This window comes from Ammodytes marinus, assembly GCF_949987685.1.
Source record: "Ammodytes marinus genome assembly, chromosome: 5".
Classification (NCBI taxonomy): domain Eukaryota; kingdom Metazoa; phylum Chordata; class Actinopteri; order Uranoscopiformes; family Ammodytidae; genus Ammodytes; species Ammodytes marinus.
Window position 1 is genome coordinate 22,272,974 of NC_137234.1, and position 15,466 is coordinate 22,288,439.

A 15,466-nucleotide genomic window follows, 5' to 3' on the forward strand; every position below is an offset into this window, starting at 1 on the left:
TGCATCCATCATTGAAATTGCATCGATAGCTGAAATGACAAATGACAGCAAATTGAGGACAGTTTTAAACGTTGACGGGAACAAGGTGATTGGCTCGCAGATGTTAAGGTGAATGTGATAGGTTTGAGCTAATAGAGGGAGCCTCCCATAATGAGCTGAATTAGTTGAAGCAGCAACTAGGCGAGACCATGAATGAACTGAGGGATGATCTGCAAATAAAGAACAGTGCAGATATTCAGTCTTCCTGTAGTCTTCCTGTAGAACTTGTAAACTTCATTTCTCCAGAAGGGGGTCCTCGAGCATGTCTGTGCAGGTCTGCAGCAGTGCCCGCGCCCCTGGAGCTGTTTTGGGGTTAAGCTCAAGGACACAATGGTAGAGATGGTGTGCACCGTAGATGCAATACCAGCCATCACTAGTGTTACAAATAACACCCTCCTGTCCAGTGCTGGGGATCGAACAAGTTTCCTCCAGATTACTGGTCGGCCCTCTTTCCTCTAGGCCATCCTACCATCCTTTGTCACGTTTTACAGTAATAGCTGCTGCTTTGACTCATCCCAACTACTCTCCTGCTTCCATTCCTCCAGGTGAACTGTGTCCTGTGAACGGTCGCAGCCCGGGCTCAGTGTCGACACAGCACAGCTCTCCACGTAGCGATGCAGCATCGGCCTCGGTCACTCCGGCCATCTCCGTCCCAGCTGCCACCTCTCCTCCAGAGGGTTCCGCCCTGCAAACCAGTGACGTGGTTATTCACCGCAAGGAGAACGAGGGCTTCGGCTTTGTCATCATCAGCTCCCTCAACCGACCGGAGAACGCCGCTGTCATCAGTGAGTTTCTTCTGTCTGCAACCCTAAAGATTTGACATGTAATGCAAAGGATCATACGGCTTGTGACTATACTATAGAGGTTTATTTTAATTTAATTTGTTTGATACTATTTCAATTGAAAAATAACTGCGCTGCATGCCCACTCAAGAAACAGGGTCAGAGGTATCTGATCCATAATAACCAGTGGGCTTCATGTCCCTTACCAATTGATTGCCGTAAGTGGCGTATTTCATCCCGTCCAATTGTTTCAGAACTTTCATTAGTTGAGATCAAACTGAAATTAACCTGTATTTTAAGTTGTTCTTTATTTTTTTTAATGCCATTGTATTAAAAGTGAAAATTTATTTTGCCTAAATTGATGACACCCCCTCTAGGTTTCTGCATACGTCTAGGAATATGAATACCCCAAAAGTGGTTCATATAATCACATTAGTTCAGGATTGTATGATGCATGCTCAACAGTCTCTTAGGGATTTGTATTGCTTGGAATATAAATAAAGGACATTTTTCATTATTCTATCTTCATCAATGTAAGTCACTAAAAGATGGGACTAAAGAAATATTAGTTTAGATTGAATTGTCATAAAGTGATATTACATATTTTGAAAATGTAAAGAATTTAAGTTATCCTGTCTACTTCTAAATTAAGTTTTATTGCTGCTGTTTTTTAGACATCCTTTTTCAAAACTGACGTTGACAGCCACCTTATTGCATGTTTTCAGCTGTGCCCCATAAGATAGGGCGCATCATCGAGGGCAGCCCTGCAGACCGATGTGGGATGTTGAAGGTGGGCGACCGGATCTTGGCTGTGAATGGACAGTCCATCATCAGCATGCCACACGCAGACATTGTCAAGCTCATTAAAGATGCTGGGCTAACAGTCACACTGCACATCATACCAGAGGAGGGTAAGTGTGTGTGTGTGTGTGTGTGTGTGTGTGTGTGTGTGTGTGTGTGTGTGTGTGTGTGTGTGTGTGTGTGTGTGTGTGTGTGTGTGTGTGTGTGTGTGTGTGTGTGTGTGTGTGTGTGTGTGTGTGTGTGTGTGTGTGTGTGTGTGTGTGTGTGTGTTTGAAATGATGTAACTTTTTTCGTGGCAGCTGTAGTTTTCCTTTTGTACTTAATGAAGAAAACTCTGAAGTCAGTCTCCTTTGTCTTATATGAATGTATTTTATTTTGAAGGCTGACGTTAAAACATTGAAGAATTTTCAAGTAATGCTTGTCAGCCTTGTCTCAAATGACCCTGATGAATTTTAAAGTCTTCAAATTTGACCAACAAGGGTATATACAAGTGCCCCTTAAAGATAAATAAAAGATCATTCGGACCCCTTTACAATTTACGTTCTTTTTCAATTTGTTCTAAATAACTCTCTTCTGAGTTTGACATTTCCCACACAGGTTTAAATCTTGTTTGGCCTTTTGTCCATGACAGGTGCCCATTCAGGTCCCAGCTCAGAGAAGCAGAGCCCCATGACCCAGAAACACAGCCCCCAGAGCCAGCCCAACCCTGTAGCCCAGCAAGGCCAAGGTGGCAGCCAGCCTGGCCAAACAGCCACTCAGACAGGTCAATCACCGGCTCAGACCAGCCAGACACCAGCTCCAACAAGCCAAACAGTGAATCCTGCACCAGCAGCCTCCCAGCCCCCACCAGCTGGAACCCAGCAGAGCCCGGTCATTCAGCCCTCTGGCCTGCCTCCACAGCTCTACCTCCACGACGGCAGGTAAAACGGCCCATAATGAGTCTTAAAAGGTGACAGATATCAGAGTGTGTGTATAAATGACAGTGTGCCATCCTCTCCTTGCATGCCATTAGGTTCAGGAAGAAACCTGTGAGAGTAGACGTTTGTCCCAGACCCTCAGGCGGGTTTCTGCTTTGTTGCGTAATACCACTAAGCTCTTACAGTGTCAGTGAATAATTTAGTTTTTTAAATGCAGGAAGCAAGAGATCAGGCCCTATTCCATGTCAAAACTTTAAAAGTGTCAGTACGTTCATGTGAGTCTCAGATCAAGACACTAAGAGTAGCACTCCCAGAGCTGCAGATGTATGCTCATTTAACAAGTGGGAATTTGATGAAAGTTTCAAAAGAAGGAGTGATAATTTAATCCTTGTGTTGAGCAGAGTAAATTACTTTTACCCATTAATCTATAACGTGACGGACAATTTCTACTCTCACAATGAGTTGTGTGCAGTAGGACACCCCCTTCTTTAATCCTTTCTCATCATGACACAAACCTTTTGATTTTGTTGCTTTCCCTTCTCACAGGTCAGAGGTAAAAGCCAGACAGGACGTCAAACCTGACTTCCGCCATCCTCCATTCACTGATTACAGGCAACCTCCTGTAGACTATCGCCACCCACCAGTTACTGATTATCGACAGCCCCCAACGCTGGACTACAGACACCCGCCTGGTCTGCTGGACTTCAGGCAGCACCCTGCTGCTGCACAGTTCCCTCTGGGACTCCCTCCTGATTTCAGACCACAGGTACAACTGGACCAAGGACTATCGGTTCAGTTTGAAACTGTGAGCATCTATTGTACATTTTCATCTGTATACAGTTTTATGTGGAGATGGTGTTTCAGATCTTTGTTTTTCGGCATATTGGTAATACGCTATCTGTGGTGAATTTCCTGCTAGCTGTCTACATTTTCTCTATAGGACTTTGATTACTTCACGGTGGAGCTGGAAAAAAGTGCAAAGGGCTTTGGATTCAGTATCCGCGGGGGCAGAGAGTACAAGATGGACCTATTTGTCTTGCGCCTTGCTGAGGATGGTCCTGCCATACGTAATGGAAGGATGAGGGTGAGATGATGAAAAATTACATAAATAAAAAGCTCATAGGGAGATTATTGGAATTGTTGTCAGAAAAATAATTGTTTTGTTGAAGAAGTGTTAAAAGAAAAAAATTATTTTGCCAATACAGACGTGCAGTGAGAAGAAGTAAAACGCCAGTTTGTCCATGTTGATAACCATCTAAAAATAAAATCACACATTCTGTCTCTGCGATATATTTCACTGAATCCGTGGACACTTCTGTTGTTCCCCTGCTATGCTTATTATTCAGACCTTTATTTCAGGAGTAGCTTCTAGGTTAGGAAAGGGGCACGTGAACCCACTGTAGGTAACACTCTGCCAACACTCAACGGCCCCGTTTGTAGTGTGCTTGAATGAGGCACTAAATGACACTTATTCCCCAGTAGCTCCTTTGTTGCAGCTCGCTATGTACAAAAGTCAACTTTCCGTGGATTAATAGAGGCTGAGGGGAATGGACCGTGTACTGTGTGTCTCCTCCAGGTAGGGGATCAGATCATAGAGATTAACGGGGACAGCACTCGAGACATGACTCACGCCCGTGCCATTGAACTCATCAAGGCGGGAGGCCGGCGGGTCAGGCTGCTGCTCAAGCGAGGCACGGGACAGGTGCCAGACTATGGTGGGTTTTCCTGGCACAGTAAAGTCTCTCACTGTTCAACTATTTCCACTCGTTCTATCTCCGCAGTCTTTTACCTGATCTCTTTCTCACTTTCATACTAGTGATTCATTGTTTGAGGTTTAACTTAGCCTTTTTTTCCTGTTGTACTCAAGAACCTATTAACATGCATTAATATCTTTGTGCATTTTACTCTTCGCTCTGCACTCTTCTCTTCTGTCATCTGGAATTAGACCTGTCTTAAAGGGGAAATCATATATGTTCAACCTCATCTTTAGCCCTCCATGTGTTGTAACCCCTCTGCTTTAAGTTTAATGATTGGCATAGGCTTTTACTTGCCTTCCCTCAGGAATGGTACCTTCCAACCTCTCCATGTGCATGAAAGGTGACACACTAAGCTCCCCCTATTTCTTCCTAATGGGCCACTCTAAAGACACGGTTTGTGAAAAACTGCATGTCTCTCTCTCCATACTGATTAATCTGTGTGATATGTAGCTGTGCTGTAGGCATGCATGTGAGTGTGCATGCCCCTTCAGATGAAATTGTTTCTTCCTGAAGATGGCTGTGAAGTAGACTGCGTGAAATCAATCTGCTCATGGATCAGTCTATCACACAACTACAAATATGCTATCCTTTTCCAAGCACTGACTTAACCTTGTCATGCGTGTCTGTTTTTCTTGTAAGTAATGTATATTAGCCTTTTGGTGGAATATGTCTCATAGAGGCCTATACTTGGTCAAGTTTGTGCTGCAGCACATCTTTTTTTTAATTTGCATGCATGTTTGCCCATATTTTATATTTTAGTGCCTAATTGTGTTCTGTTTCTTTCTTTCTTTCTCTGTATGCATGCACCGTGCATGCTGCTTTGTGCCACGTTGCTTTTACATCAGTCCACCTGATAGCCTTTTCTTCCTCCCTGACAGACTGTATCGGCCCCAGGGATTCCCTTTCTACAAGCCACTCTGCCCTGCAGGAAGTGACCCTCGAGCTCCACCTGAATCCATTGCTCTCATCCCATCCACCCTCAACCTCGGATTCCCCTCATCAGCTCCCTCTAGAGGCCCCAGTGTGCATGGCAGACAAAGCTCCACAGATGACAGACCATAGCTCCATTAGAGGGGCTACAGGTGGCAGGTCCACCCAGCAGAAGTGCATAATCAGGGCGCAGGGGTCTGGAGAGGCCGACTGTGGACCAGGTGACAGACAGCCTCGGGCTTTGCCTCCCAAAGTTGTCCTGGGGAGGTCTAATGAAAGAAGAGAGCGGCAGAGGGAGACTTGCTCCCCCTGCTGTGAGAGAAAGGGCCTGCATACGCAGGCGATGAGCTCTGTCTGGCCCTGGGACCCTTACCTGAGTGTGAATTTGAATGGAACTTCTTTAGGCAGTGGAGATGGGCATGTCAGCCTCCAGGAGAGGCTAGTGTCCAGAGGTCTGTTAACCAGAGAAGATGAGGTGGCCAGTGGCCACAGTGGGCTCTTCTGCCCCTCTAAAACCATGGATGATCCTCCTGCGAGGAGCGCAGCAGCTTCCCCTGGGCCCTGGAACGTCCCTGGGTCTGACAAACTGCCTGGCACCCTGAGGTCCTGGACCTCCACAGTGAGCAGGTAGATTGGATCTCGCTGGTATGGACCGGATCACACTGTCTGGCTCCTCATTCAGTTCACCATCAGATGTCTGATACAGTGGTTCTCCCTTGCCCTCTATTATTGTCCTGTTTTCTTCTCCATCATATTTTATGTTTCCTTTGTTCTTATGAGATAATTATTACACACCCGCCACCTTAAAAAACAGAGGAACTTTCACTGCTACTGTAACATGCAGTATAAAAATGATGGAGACTACTCATTATATAGTCACTCTGGACTCTCAAATGCAGTTAATGGTCTGATCAAAGATGGAGCCACCATGTTTGATTCTGGTCAGAACTGTGCTTTCAACGTGTACCTTTAACTGCTCAAACCGTATCTGGCTCAGATTGGTTTTTGCAACATGACCTCAGATGGAACGAAGTTCCTCACAAGAGAGACATACTATGTACATACAGAGATTTACTTTTGCTCCATTTTCTCTGCGCAGTGGGAAGAGTGAGACTACAAATCTGCCAGCCAGAGGCTGGACGACATGGCACCGACCCAAGTGACCACCGGTTAACCTGACATATGTTAGATCGCACATGCCTACCATTATATCATATACTGTAAATGTAAAGATGTGAAAAATATGTACATTTGCTAATCTCAAAAACCTAACTGTTGGTGTTTTTTGAGGCAGTGTTGTAGTTAGATACATTGTAAAGAAAAGAGAAACAAACACCAGGGCAGTGTTTAAGGATCACTATTTCCATGGCCTCGTCTATAACTACATATCAAAGACTGTGCAAGTCACCAAACCCAGACTGCTGAGGGAGGCAGTGGTCGTGTGCATGGATATAAACCACCATGACATTATACAGGGACTCACGTGTCTTTTTAGAAATAAAGTGAGGATTTCCTCTGTGGAGCTGAAAAGTTGGTGCACATGTAAGACAAGTAAATCTTTATTTCATTTTAATGGAACTCTTGAGTGACTGAAAACGGATGGCAATGTATGAACTCAAAATACTACTCTGAGTTATGTTCACCACTTGATCACAACTCGATCATGCAAGTCAATGTGCAGAATAATAAGCTGTGTCGTATAATTTAATGCTCAACGGAATAATTATGTCCACTCTATATTTCCCATTTCTATGCCTTTTACTGTGCTAAGTGTACCACATCACTGTGGGAGGGGGGCATTGGTGTGTGGGAGGGGAAGCCGGTGGTTATGAGGTGGGCCTTAGTGCCTTACTCAGACTAATGCAGAGCTGTCGCGATTTGTTTTGGGAACTGAATGCAAAACTGATATTAGTGACCATGCGCGCATATCAGCAAACTGTTGAGTTGTGGAGACTGTTTTCTACTGACTTAACACCAAGCAGCATTTACAGTTATATTGATGCACTCAGCTGTATAGCTTATCAATGTCAATGATTGCCCTTGTCCCCTAGTGCTTAAATAGGGATCAAATGTAGCCTGTAGCATCTCATCCTCTTCTGGGAGAGTAAGGCGGTGAACGTTTATCCAGACAGGATCATTATCAAAGTGGACCGTTCTTTCAGATGAGTCTTTTTGCAGCTTTATTCATCTCTTCTGTAAAACAAAACATGCTTTCATTGTGGCAGGCAGTACCAGTGCTCACTCAATCTGAAGCCAAGAATTGATGATCTGTGAAACACAAATGCAGTGAAAAAGTGTGTTGGATCATACAGTTTTGCTCCTGGCAGAGTTGAGTTATGCTGCTATTAAATAGAGACATTGGAGATGTAGTCACTGCATTTCACTGCAGTCCTGCATTTCTCCATGTTGATATAATTTACTCGTTGAAAATGAATCATCCGAGCTGTTGCGTTATGGACCAGATGGGTTTTTAGAACAAAATAAATCACAACGCATTGTAACAAACTGAATGCAGCAATATGGCACATCCAAGCTGTACTGGAATCGGCCTACAGGTAACATGCTTTAACAAGATGATGCATCTGCAGACTGATACTCTGGTGCAGAAAGCATCAAGACGGATCCTGACCTGCGGCAGTTTCTGAGTAAAACGTGTGTTCTGGATGTTTCTGAGCTGTCATGTGATAAAGTGGTCAACAGCGAGGAGCATGACGACAGGCCATTTGGCTTTAGAAATGTGTTAACTTTATGTTCAAATGCCAAAAGGTTAAAGAATATGTGACCCAGACCTCTGTCCCCGTCCCCTGGCCTGCTATAAGTGATTTTGTATACAGAAACAAAAAACTGCTTTATTGGAACCTGTGAAGGATGGCACGTCCATAAATCCCCATTGCGATCAAGTATAACTGTGTAGTGTTAATTGTGTACTATTCACCTTGTACAGCTGTATTCCTACAAATATGGTTTACTGTATCATTGATACTGTAGTTTCAAAGACGTGAACAACTATTTTTATGAAATGCGACAGTACTGATATATTACATTTTGCTAAAAAACAAAAAAACTTGTTTACTGAAAGATATTCTGAAATACTGTCAAATAAACTCTTGACATGGTGTAAAATATTCTTTTGACTTTTTTGCAGTGAATACAAAATCTTTACAATACTAAAATAATTTATATAGCGGTATTTATCAAAAAACAATTAGTCGATTAATTACTTGGTAAATTTGTTGAGTAGAAATTGTTAAATGTTCTCTGGTTCATTTCTCAAAGTTGAAAGTAGATTTTATTCAACATCTGTTTCAATCATGTGCACATACACACCTGTGGAACAATTTAAAAACCCTTCTTCTTTTCTGACAATTACCCTCCAAAAAGGCCCTGCATGCCCTTATGGGTTTCCCCTTTATTTTAGCTGACCAGGCCTCTTTTCAGCCTTAAGTAGAACAGAACTATGCTGGTAATTTTATCTCCCTCTTTCACATGTTAAAACATACCTGTCAGCTAAATTTTAATTAAGCTAACACATGATCTGTGTCACCCTTAGAAAAAGGTCTAATTATTCAAAATAAGTGAACAGGTGCACCATGACACCGTCTATTTAAGGAGGCCATGATCTACAATCATGAATGACAATCTGCTACATTTTTTCAGTAAAGGTTACAGATCATTTGGGAGGTATTGATAACCTCCTTCACATGTGGAAAAACATCTTACATATACCCAATAACAATTTTCAAAAATTATAAATATTTACACATCCGTAATAAAACAACTTGTAAACATTTTCCCAACATCTCCCTGCTGTCTGGTGGGTCAGGCAAAGATGGTGAGCCGTCAGTCGGCCACAGCTGAGTTTATTGTTTGGGTGTTGTTTTCTGTAGGAGCCAGGGCTTCACCATCTACCTGCTCATTCAGAGGAGGAGCCTCCTGAGGAAGGAGAATGGAAACATTAATACTAATATAAAAGTAATTTAAATTCAAAACAAATAGTGACTCAAAGCTTAATGTTCAGGTCATTGCATACCTTAATATGACTGTAGATTCCCATTTGGAAACGACAGCAGATTACATCAACCAAGAATCCAACCATGCCATGAAGCATGCCTTCAAGAGAGAAGATAACTTGGTTTAAGTTGACTGTGGTAGCTGTTGAGTCATGTCTACTTCCATGAATATTAATATATATAAAAAGGAATTGTGTCTCCTTTTAAGATGTTTTAGTCATTTAGGATTGAATGTCTTCCCTCGCAAGCAGCATTATTCGTCTATAATTTAAACTTCTAGCTTTGCCACTAACTCTCATCTTTGGGACAGTTAATCAGGTAATGACAACAAATTCATCACCACTTCACATTTTCTTAAATACATCAGTGAGAACACCTGCCAATCCAGTTTTAAGAAGGGTGGTTTTCTTCTGGATAAGATTCCAAGACTTTCACGGTTAGTCTTATGTCTTGCTTGTAAACAAATGGTAAAACCTAATAAGATCTTTCAAAAACAACCCCTGCTCTGCTCACTACTATTAGAATTACTGAACTTTCATTCAAATATAAAAAAAAAGTCCACTGTGATGGATTGCTCATCCTCACCGCGTGTCTGAGAGTTGACTATCATAGGGTCATTAATTCGATAAATTAAAATGGCTGCTCGGAGGCAGGGAAAGCAATCAAGCAAAGCTGCAGTATGAAAACAGTCAGCACATAAAGTAAAAGGCTAAACCACGATAGAGTGCATTTCAGTGTTTATGAGAGAGTTTACCTACCTGTGGTGGAGAAAATGCCTCCGATGATGCCACAGAGTCGGACAAGGAACTGCCATAGAGGCATGTGCTGCTCAGTGACTTTGACCATTAGCGAGCTGATATCGTATTTCATAAAGATCCCTGAGACTCCGTGGCTGCCTGCAGCGTGGTTTATCGCTCGGTCCTGCAAAACAACAAGAGGAAACAAAAACATATTCACTTGGCTGTTGCACATCAAACAACTACAATATGCAAAACATGGGTGGTATTCAAACCTACCTGCTCAGTGACTGAGTACTGATGTGTTTCTGCAGACACTTTGTAGGTGTTCAGTTTTGTTGGCACTATGGTGATGAAGTACTGAAACATGTGGTTAGCTGGAAATATTAACCAGAAAACATATCAATACTCCAGTCCCTCTAAAATAGTTATAAATGATAGACAAAAAAACGAAACAGAGCTCATTGATGAATATGTGTTCATGATTGACCGCACAGACGTACCATCAGGAGAGACCTTCTCCGTACCGTCCAAAGGGCTGATAATCCCAGGAATCGCTTCTCCGAAGGACAGGTGGTCAATGCGGTGGGAAAAGTTATATGCTGTAACCCAAAGTCAAATTAATAACCATCACCATGTGAAGGTGAATGCTTCATTTCATTTGTCACAGCAGTTCAATCTTTAAGTATGAAAACATACATAAAAGTAGAAGATAGAAAATAATGAACTCACAATCGTGGCTGACTAGTGCAGCTAGATGAGCATGGCCTCTGGGATGTGGGATCGCCCTGTGCAAGGAGGAATTAAGACAATGTTAGGTGTTCTGGACAGATGCAAAATACTTGTAACCGCATAACTCATCCCGTGTGCATCTAGATACATACTTTCCAACAGTAACATGGAAATTTCCTGCCACCTTGTTGACATACATATGTCCATGGATCCTGCAGGCCCTGAGGGAAGCCGGGTTGTCATTGCTTTTGGGAGACGGAGCAACATGGAGCAGAATGAATAATTACTATAACAATATATACAGGAAGGTGGAAAACTTCTGTGCTTATCTTTGCGATTGTGTTTTCAACCATATTTTAGCAGCAAAACAGTCAAGAGTTCATCCTTAAGATGCTGTACCTCTGAGGCTGAGCAGGAGGCGCTTCTTTTATGGCCGCCTTGAAGAGCACGTCCTGGAGAGCGTGCTCCACTCTCAGACGCTCCTGGATGTGTAGAAGTGTCCTAACAGTGAGGGACAGAGACTTGTTAAAACAAGACTCACTTGGAATGAAACAAAACCCATGCAATGGATGTAACATCTTCTTCAATGTATGCTTTGAATTATCCTCATAACAAGAACTTATACACTTCACCTCTGTATATATCAGGTCAAACCAATTACCGTTTTATGAATTCACTGTTTGGGCTATACCTTCGGAGTTACAGACAATGCCCTCAATGGTCTGCTGATTTGTAAATACTGTACCAGGACAGGAAAGTACAGTGTGTCACTTAACGCACAACATTTTTTCAATCAAAAGGCTTTACTAACATTATACTGGAGTTTGGTTTCCCCACATCTGCATTACTGTGCTGAGGTGTGGGGAAACACTTACAAAGGTAAATTGCACCCCTTGGAGATTCTTCAAAAAAAGCAATAAGAATTATATACCAAGCCAATTACAGGGCACACACTAATAACTTCTTTATTGAAGGTAGAATTCTCAAATTACGTGATGTGGTAAATTACCACACCGTACAAATTATTTACAAGGCTTAAAAAAAAAGCCTTCCTAACAGTTAACAAGTAATGTTTGAAGAAAGAGGAGTTTCACATGATTTAAGAAGAAAAGGAAAATTCACTGAGAAAAATATACGGACCACACTTAGATCCTTTTCGATTTCTGTAAAGGGTATTAAGCTGTGGAATTTCAAAACAAATTATGTTTCAAAAAGTATTGAAAATTACAGACTAATAAGCTGAGCACAATGTGAATGTCACTATCATAACAATATTGTAACGAATAATAGAGGCCAGCAGACAGACTTGTATGTTTTTGAATACTTTTGCAGATGTGTTTAGACTACCAGATAAGAAATTGAACAGGCCACATACAAGGCCACTTCACACTTTGCATTGTCACAGACAAACTGAACTGAGCTGAGAACTGCTAAGTTGGTCTCTAAATGCCATTGACCGCGTGTTTTCAACACACGTCTGTTTGTTAGTTTTTTTTTCTTATTTTTTTATCGTTTGTTTTATTTTTATTTTTTTATAATTTTCTGAAACAATAACTGTGTATCTGTGTATCTAAATCCGAATCTGATGAAAATGGGGGCGGGACCTGATAAGCCTTTGGCTTCTTCCGTCACCCTTCGGACAACACAAAGTAAGATGTATGAAGATATGAAAGAGAAAATTGTGTATTGTGTGGAATTGTCCGAAAGAATAATAAATAAATACAAATAAATAATAAATGACAACTGAATTTTACCTAACACAGATGGAGAATACATGTGTGCTGTAGTAGTCTAATTGTAATGCAAGCTTAAAAAAATGTATCTTACATGTGCCATAATCTTTGCTGTGGGGAGAGCTCGAAGTTTACCTAAAATGCAGAAAAACACAAATGTCATGTGAGCATAAACGAGCAAAGAAATTGATGGATTTAATGCAGTTTTTTCCCCCACTCAATCTTTATAATACAGATAAATAATTGGAGGCGCTTATACTCACAGCTTCATATTTCAAGCCCTCAGAAGCAACCATGGTTTCTGCCAGATCTAGGACATCCGCACCTATGTCTGCACCCAACCATACACACAATCATAAAATGACTTCTCTCTCAACCAAACGTGTTTTCTACAGCTGAAATACAAATATAATGTTATTTTGCTGTACTTACATTGGCATCTCATGGCCACTGTCATGTCAACATTTATCTTCATTTTACTGTAAGTGAAGAAGAACAGTTAGGAGACGGAGGCACGCGGGGTCGAAGCGCAGTAAGCACGCGCACCTGCTCGGCTCTCACTCACCTGCTGAAGTCTTTGTCCACCTCGTACTCGTACTTCATCCAGGTGTCTCTGTACACGAAGAACTCCAAGAAGGCGAGGGCGGCCATGAGAGCGAATGCTATCAGAGACACTGGAGAGAAGTAGACTATCAAACTGAGTCACGGTACAGGGAGCCGTTGGTAGGTCGGTGTTAGTGTGTTTGTACCTGTCCCGCCGCTGGCTGTGGACTCCACGTAGCTTTCGGGGACTTTGGGGAAGGCGTCCAGCTCCTTCACCAGAGTCAGAGCCTTTTTCTTGGTCAGTCTCCTCATTTTGGAAGCGGCGTTGGTGCAGCTCCAGGGGACTCCCTCATAAAGTGTAGTTACTTATAGCTAGTTGGTTGTTAGCGTCAGTTGTTGTTTTGAGGGACGACCGCTGAGAAAAGTTTACGTTTCCTCTCTGTGCTGACGTCGAACATGACAGCTCTTAGCACCCCGAGCTAACAGCCGCTAACTGTAACTGTTACTGGCCGGTGTATAAAACCAAAATATGACAAGGAACTGAAATAAAAACGTCTATTTTACCGTTTGCTCAGTCCGAAGTTAAAGTGCCCTTTTCCCAGTCAAACATTAAGACTGTACCCGGTGTGAATGTGTTGTGGGTGGCCATGGACTGTAATGCCTCGTTTCCACCGAGTAGAGCGGGTCGGGTCGGAGCGGTTCGGTCCGGGTAGTTTGGCTTTTCATTTGCCAAAAGTTGGGTAGGGTACGGTTTAAGCGCACCTAACCGCTCTGAGCCGCTCCCGATCTCAGTACTCCTCCGTAGGGGTACTAGCGGCCTGAAAGCGGGCCGAAAATGCATGAGAAGGCGGAGCTACACACTGCCGTCATTTGATTGGTCGAAAGAATCATTTCCGCCATGTGTAGATCTCGGCAAGAGTGAAGAGAGTCTTGTGTTTTGGCGAAAATGTGAGCACAGCTCTGTTTATTGTGTGGTGTTTTTCCTCGTCAATAAATTAATCAGTTGGTTACACTGTGTCCCATAGTCACGTAGCTGCTGCAGCCAGCACTGTTCGCTCACTGTCTCTATGAGTTGCGCCGAGCGGTCTCTGTGTGTTTACGCCATAGATAGTAGTAAAATACACGCTCACAACAACACGGGGGGAATACATAAAGAAGCGGCTGGTTTGAATCATCTCCGCCGTTTGTAGTCACCTCGGCTAGAGTGAAGAGAGTTTTGGCGAAAATGTGAGCGCGGCACTGTTTATTGTGTGGTGTTTTTCCTCGTCATTAAATGAATCAGTTGGCTACACTGTGTCCCACTGCTACGATGTCACGTAGCTGCCGCAGCCAGTGCTGTTCGCTCACTGTCTCTATCAGTTGCACCGAGCCGTCTCTGTGCTCACAACACGGGGGGAATAAATAAAGAAGCGGCTGGTTTGACCAAGCAAAAACAAGAGACCGCTGGCTTGACCACAGTTGTTCCCACAGCCCGATAGTTTGACCCACATTCTGGCGTCGGCTATCGCAGTCCAGCCTAAACCCCGCCCTACCAGTAAGGGTAGGGTCGGCGGTGGAAACAACACCGAGATTCTTAAAAGTGAGCTGTCCCGCTCTGAGCCGCTCCGATCCGACCCGCTCTACTCGGTGGAAACGAGGCATTAAAAACCGGTTGTGTACCAGCTTCAGTGTGAACTCTTCTTCTTCTTCTTTGGGTTTTAAAGGCAAATGGGCAATGCCATCCATTATGTTGCATTACTGCCCCCTTCCGTATTTGCACTGTCATTACGTTATATACTCGACCAGAACCATTCCAAAATCACAGCCTTTTGATAAGACTTGATTCTGTCAACAAAAATAAGCTTCCTCCCATCCACCGTTTCTCCACACCTCAATATATCCTCTACATTTATCACTTTGTCCAGTCCAACTTTCATCAGTCCTCTCGCTGCCTACCTTGTGCTCAGCAGCAGGTTCTACTGTTTCCCTTTCCCCACAATTTCCAGTTGGAGTTTTCCTGTTAAAAACAATGTTCCATTTTTTAACAATTTGCAGTGAACTCTGCCCTCCTTGTCTGTAAATAAACGTTTAAAATAATATGGATGAGATTCAAAAAGTATCTTGTATGAATTTGGTGTTTTAACTTTATGCTGGCTAGTGGGCCTAGTTAAGCCTTTGCAATAGCCTAATGTAACCGTAAAATCACTTAGCCTAAGTAGGCTATTATATATTTTATTCCTGATGTCGTTTTCTAGATACCTTATAAGCAACACCTACCCAATTTTAGGCCCTGTCTCTTAGGCTAACTCTGTCTCACTTACATTTTGAATGTTGAGTAGTGTGCAATGTCCCTGAACTAAACCAATAAAAAAAAAAAAATAGAAATTGTCAAAATGTTTTAAATTATCTCTGATGATAGAAGTGTTGCTTATACTGAACGTAAACTAAACTATAGACCTCAAAATACTACATAACACCTGCGCAGATAATCTCATCTTTTTTTTTT

General features: G+C 42.6%; 2 protein-coding genes across 2 annotated transcripts in view; one reads left to right on the forward strand and one right to left on the reverse strand.

Annotated features, from left to right (window-relative positions):
• The window catches only part of magi2b (membrane associated guanylate kinase, WW and PDZ domain containing 2b), a gene marked incomplete at its 5' end in the record, with an annotated part of 85,479 nt that extends 78,480 nt beyond the window's left edge, over positions 1–6,999 (forward strand). Inside the window, 7 exons of the mRNA XM_080028276.1 lie at positions 585–824; positions 1,547–1,732; positions 2,254–2,542; positions 3,086–3,305; positions 3,480–3,623; positions 4,116–4,254; positions 5,175–6,999. Of these exons, the coding sequence (XP_079884402.1) occupies positions 585–824; positions 1,547–1,732; positions 2,254–2,542; positions 3,086–3,305; positions 3,480–3,623; positions 4,116–4,254; positions 5,175–5,857 (1,901 nt within the window). The 3' untranslated portion in view covers positions 5,858–6,999. The remainder of the gene's footprint in view (positions 1–584; positions 825–1,546; positions 1,733–2,253; positions 2,543–3,085; positions 3,306–3,479; positions 3,624–4,115; positions 4,255–5,174) is intronic.
• A 1,414-nt stretch (positions 7,000–8,413) lies between these two features.
• LOC307250449 (endoplasmic reticulum-Golgi intermediate compartment protein 2-like) lies at positions 8,414–13,663 on the reverse strand. The gene is made up of 13 exons (XM_080027531.1): positions 13,188–13,663; positions 13,004–13,112; positions 12,871–12,917; positions 12,702–12,769; positions 12,533–12,573; positions 11,105–11,206; positions 10,858–10,950; positions 10,706–10,761; positions 10,477–10,575; positions 10,253–10,350; positions 9,995–10,157; positions 9,257–9,336; positions 8,414–9,159 (listed from the first exon to the last, which is right to left on the reverse strand). Exons 1-13 carry the CDS (start codon positions 13,291–13,293, stop codon positions 9,067–9,069), a joined length of 1,155 nt encoding a protein of 384 aa, XP_079883657.1. The 5' UTR covers positions 13,294–13,663; the 3' UTR covers positions 8,414–9,066.
• Positions 13,664–15,466: the final 1,803 nt, after the last annotated feature.

Coding starts and splice junctions, on each gene's coding strand:
- LOC307250449 (XM_080027531.1), bottom strand. CDS start 13,293: ATGAGGAGACTGACCAAGAAAAAGGCTCTGACTCTGGTGAAGGAGCTG. Junction 11,207..12,532: donor CAGCAAAGATTATGGCACAT/GTAAGATACATT, acceptor CCTCACTGTTAG/GACACTTCTACACATCCAGG. Junction 10,351..10,476: donor GGAGAAGGTCTCTCCTGATG/GTACGTCTGTGC, acceptor TAATATTTCCAG/CTAACCACATGTTTCAGTAC.